The following is a 5,070-nucleotide window of genomic DNA, read 5'->3' as shown; positions in this document are numbered from 1 at the left end:
GCTATGCCCTTAACATCCTGTGGTGGAGGAAATTCTCTGATAGCTCTAGTGCGCTCTGGATCAATAGATATGCCTTTAGATGAAATATTGTGGCCAAGAAATGAGATTTCATGAACAGCAAATTTAACCTTTTGCGGATTCACTGTTAAACCAGCCTTTTCCAGGCGAGACAAGACTTCTTTGAGATGCTGAAGATGCTCTTCGAAATTTTCTGAATACACAACCAGGTCGTCCAAATAGTTGTACACAAACTTAAATTTTACATCATGGAAAATTTGATCTAATAAACGTGTGAGAACTTGTGCACCCGTGGCGAGACCAAAAGGCACACGTGTAAACTGATAAAGGTTCCATGGTACACAGAAACTTGTGATTGGCTTAGACTCATTTTTTAGAGGAATTTGATGATACGCTGAATTTAAGTCAATGGTAGTAAAATATTTTGCTTTAGAAAACCAATGAAATGCTGAATGTAAATCTGGCAAAGGCACTGACTCAATCTCAATTTTCTGATTAACACGACGAAAATCAACAACCATTCTTTGTTTACCATTGGGTTTCGGGACCAAGAAAGCAGGACTAGCATATTGTGAGGTAGATTGCTCAATGACTCCTTTGTCTAAAAGTTGTTGTACCTCATTTCTTAAAATATCCATTTGTGGAGGTGCCAGACGATAAGGATGACTTTTAACATAGCTTTTATCATGGAGTTTTATTTCATATTCCAGAAGTTTAGTAAGGCCTAAATCTGAAGTTAAAACTTTGGGAAACTGTTCACATACACTTTTAAGTGCTTGACGCTGTTCATCATTTAAATGGCTCAAAGGATCACAAGTATTACTACCGTTTTGGTCAACACTGATTTCGGCAAGATTATCCTGACTCTGATTACTATCTGTAAAACATATCTTGAGATTTTTTTGAAATTTAAAGGAAATATTTTTTTCTTGCATGTCGAGAATAAGCCCAGACTTAGACATGAAGTCTGCTCCAAGGATAAAATCTAAACCAATATCTTTAGAGACTAAACAAGGGAACTTCCATGTAAAATTTGCAATTTTCAGCTTAATGATAGCACAACAAATTATCGGTAACACATCATTTGAGGCGGTATAACATTTAAAGTGACCTTTCTCAACCGATTTAACTAGTTTTGCCTCTTTCAACCTTAAAAACAAACCATGTGAAATAATAGAACGTGTGGAACCTGAATCTACAAGAGCCTGCACTTCAAAAGTGCCAAAGGAGACTACAATCCGAGGGACTGGAACTGGATTTATCCCCACCAAATTAGGAGAATTTATGTTAGAGACAGGGTAATGCTTATTTTTACTTCCAAAGTATTTTTGAAAAGAAAGAGCTGATTTGGTTTGTCGAAACAGGTGAGCGTTATATTGCGCATTATTTAGGCTAGGTTTGCAGGGTAAGCGGCTCACCTCGCGTCCCTGCTCTGAGCGTTTTTTTGTTGCAACTTCCTACATTCTTTAATTTTATGTCCAGGGTTTTTGCAAAAATAACAGACCGGCTTCTGGTCTGAGTTCACCTGATTTGCAGGCATTTTATACTGCTTTTGTCCACTAGCAGTACTGTTGACATAAACACGATCAGATTGTGTAGGACTAAATGAACCAGCAAGGTTCTTGGATTGCTTGAAACTTGATGACTGAGGAAAATGTGTATTGCGATGGTAGTCCGCAAATCTGACATTCTGGGAATGGATGCACATCCTATCAAGTTCAGAAAAGGAAGAGGGTTTAGACAGAAATACAAGTCTAGATCGCTCTTCAGGAGACAAACCATCTAAAATGGTATTTATCACTTCCTGCTCTGAGACTTGTAAACGAAAAATGGCAGCTGCCTCCTTCACTTCGTTTACATAAACTGCAAGAGGTTCACCTGGTTTTTGTAATCGATTGAAATGGCTCAGCTGAAGCTGAGTTAATAACCTAGAGGGAATAAAAAAACTCAGGATATCTTCATGGTACTTGTCAAAGGTAAGATTTTGAGAAATGGCCAAATTTGTTCGCTCTGCCAAAGGACCTAAGGTAAAAGGGTAAATAATCTCTAGCAACTGAGCTTCATGTAAGGAGTTGCTTTGACGTAGCTTCACAATGAGCTGAAGAAAATGAAGAAACTTAGGTATATGCAGACCATCGGTAGCTGGGAAATCCTTTAACATTTTTTCTAAAGGGTGGGTTAACTTTCCAAACACATTGGAAAATGAAACTTTATTACTCAGCGCTGTTGCTTGATGTGTACTTGGTACACCACTGAAAACAATGTGTGCGTTAGCACTAGCGGGCTGTTTAGCAGAAACATAGGTTAGGTTAGGTAACGTGACAAGGTTACCTGTCATACTACAAACAGGTTCAACATCCTGTTTGGAAGGACCTGGAACAGGAGAAACATCTGGAATTTGAGGCAAGGAAGTAGGTAGTGCCAACCTACCAAGTTGGTCACACACTTGTGCAATAGATGACACAGGGGTTAGGTCACACAAAAGCGAAAACTCAGTTTCAGATTTATTGAGGATATCACCTAACTTTTGAATCTCAATCAGTATAGTTTCTAATGATGCAATCTACACCTCTGACAACTTAGGGGAATGAATGTCCAAAAGGCACTGGACAAGTCTGTTTAAGTGGGCCAAACGGTTTTTGACACGAGGTAAGGTGCTTACGAAATTTTCATCATCCAAGTTTGACACTAATTCCTGCAGTACGAAAATTTTACTGGCACACAGATTAAATTCATCATTGGGATTCAAATTGACCAACTTGTCACAATCAACAGTCAAATTACTCTGAAGTGCCGTGCGCAATCGTTTGCGCAAAACGGCAGCAGTAGTGTCCTCACAGGGAACACCACGCAATTGACATTCAAATGCCAATTCATCTTTAAGGAGAAACTCGGGAATCAAAGTAGCCATAACGAACAAACAAAAAAAATTAATACAAAACACCAAAAGAACTACCAAACTGCTGTCACCCCCAAGCCATGCAAGGTTCCAAGGGAGCAACACATGAAAGCTAAAAAAAGCTACGCATGCACAACACAACACCCAAGGATAAAACACCAGAACCACGCTCTGCTACCAAACTTTCTACCAACCTTTCCCAGCCTGGTTAGGTTTGACCATTTTGAGAAAGGCTAGCAGTGGAAGTTGCCCTGAACCTTAGGCTCAATGGTGTCCCACCTCAAGGTTGAAAAAGAAGTTAAGCACAAAGGTAGGCCGACTGAACAACCAGCTCACAAAATAATAAGAAATATTTTCTTGTTAACTTGGGGGTAATATTTTAAAATAGAAACTAACTCATTTTCAGACCATCAGTTATATTTGATATATTAAAAAAACTTTATGAGTATTACAGTATTACTTAGTTATTTATAAATCTTCATAAACAATAAATAGAATATCATTTGTTACTTGTTACATTTGTTACTTGTTACATTTGTTACTTAAATTAAAAAAAAACTATGGGGCCCCAAGACAATAAATAAATTATTAACGTTACTTTAATTCATAAATTTATGTTAGCAAAACAAAATAAAAACAAACGATGAAAAATTTATAAAATGAATTTAGGTAGGTTGTCCACATTTACTGCCGAACACATGCTTCATGCGAAGTATGAAAACGAAGAATCACTTTCCTGAATTCATGAGTGAGTGAATCCCGTAGCCGTCCAAACAAAGGGTTACAAGTAGTTCATAGCATGGCCGGCATAGGGAAGCACTCCAGATCCATGACTCGTGGGCCGCTATAAAAACATTTCAAAAGACTAATTACATGGTGAAATATTTAAAAATAAATGTCCAGCATGATTTCCAGAGAAATCTGCGAAAACTCACCCAATAGGCGGCTACCCAAACTTGAAACTACCGCATGGATGCGGTGGATAAATAAAGAGCAGAAATTAATACAGTTTTTCACATGATGGTCACCAAGAAGAAGGAAGTGACCATAGATGGCATAACACAGTTAGCCAAACATAGTTACAAATGCACAATTTAAAGAATAGTTCCGAAAACTGAATAGCACACTGCCTTGACGAAAATATAATTAATTAAACTTTAAAATAATTAAATTTGTTCAGAGTTCTTTTCTTTGATTCTTGATGCACTTAAATTGGATAATAATTATGTGATAATAAAATACAATACAAATAGTTAGAACAAAACATACCTTCACTTAAAGACAAAATTACAAATAAATTACCCCCATAACAGAAATTCTTAAAAAAAAATAAACCAGCGTTCAGTTTGCCAAAACAAAAAAAAAACAACACACAAATAGTTAAGCAAAAACGAGTGTACGCCCAGCTGAATGCTGCAATGGCACAGCACACGGACATCACCTTTACATTTTTTCACAAGCCGTCGCAAACTGTCAATACACGTAAACCAAACATGACACTCATCGCAGCGAAACTTTGAACGAGAAGGATTCTCTTAAAAAAAATTCTAGCTTTTCTGGCTGTGTGTCCAGTGTGTGTACTGTGTGTACTGTGCGTCGAGTGTATGTACAGAATGTTTTTTTTGTTTAATGCGTAGTCAAATTTGTAGTAGCTCTGAATATTTACACATTCAAAACCTCTTGGTCATAATAAAACAATTTTTCCGGGATTCTTTGTCCTTTAGTAAGTGTAAAACATGTTCGGTTAGTCTAAATGCTCGTAATTGATTTCATCGAGACTTTAGGTTTGACAGTTCGAAAACTTGTTTTTGACTACTTGAAATATGTTGCATTAGCTATCGACGATGAAGATTGTGAGACGTCTGGTCTATACATCCGACATTGTTTATGATCTGGTCTCGTGGTTCGAAGATGCTTGTCCTACATGCATAGCATTTTACATGAACTAGTTAGAATGTATTTCATGCATAAAAAAAATAGACATCCATTTTAGGCATCGGGACAACGTATTTATTTCATCGGACAGGTATCTTGTCAAGTGTTGTTTGTCGTAGAGTGAATGATAAATATACTCCACGGGAAACATAATTAAAAAATATATATATTAATTATTTTGGCCGCAATGTCGGCACTGGCACTGGGGCCCTCTCTGT

The 5,070-nt window shown here is 37.2% G+C and overlaps 1 protein-coding gene across 1 annotated transcript; it reads right to left on the bottom strand.

Moving 5' to 3' along the window:
• Positions 1-1,327: 1,327 nt before the first annotated feature.
• Positions 1,328-4,274, bottom strand: LOC134533635 (uncharacterized). Its single transcript, XM_063371134.1, has 2 exons — positions 3,853-4,274; positions 1,328-3,761 (listed from the first exon to the last, which is right to left on the bottom strand). Exon 2 carries the CDS (start codon positions 2,354-2,356, stop codon positions 1,433-1,435), a length of 924 nt encoding a protein of 307 aa, XP_063227204.1. The 5' UTR covers positions 2,357-3,761; positions 3,853-4,274; the 3' UTR covers positions 1,328-1,432.
• Positions 4,275-5,070: the final 796 nt, after the last annotated feature.

The sequence above is a fragment of the Bacillus rossius genome, chromosome 7 (assembly GCF_032445375.1).
Source record: "Bacillus rossius redtenbacheri isolate Brsri chromosome 7, Brsri_v3, whole genome shotgun sequence".
Lineage (NCBI taxonomy): Eukaryota > Metazoa > Arthropoda > Insecta > Phasmatodea > Bacillidae > Bacillus > Bacillus rossius.
The sequence above is the reverse complement of the archived record's forward strand: the minus strand, read 5'-3'. Positions and strand labels throughout refer to the sequence as shown.

What these genes read in the sequence shown, in the direction of transcription:
- LOC134533635 (XM_063371134.1), bottom strand. Translation starts at nt 2,356, where the DNA reads ATGACAGGTAACCTTGTCACGTTACCTAACCTAACCTATGTTTCTGCT.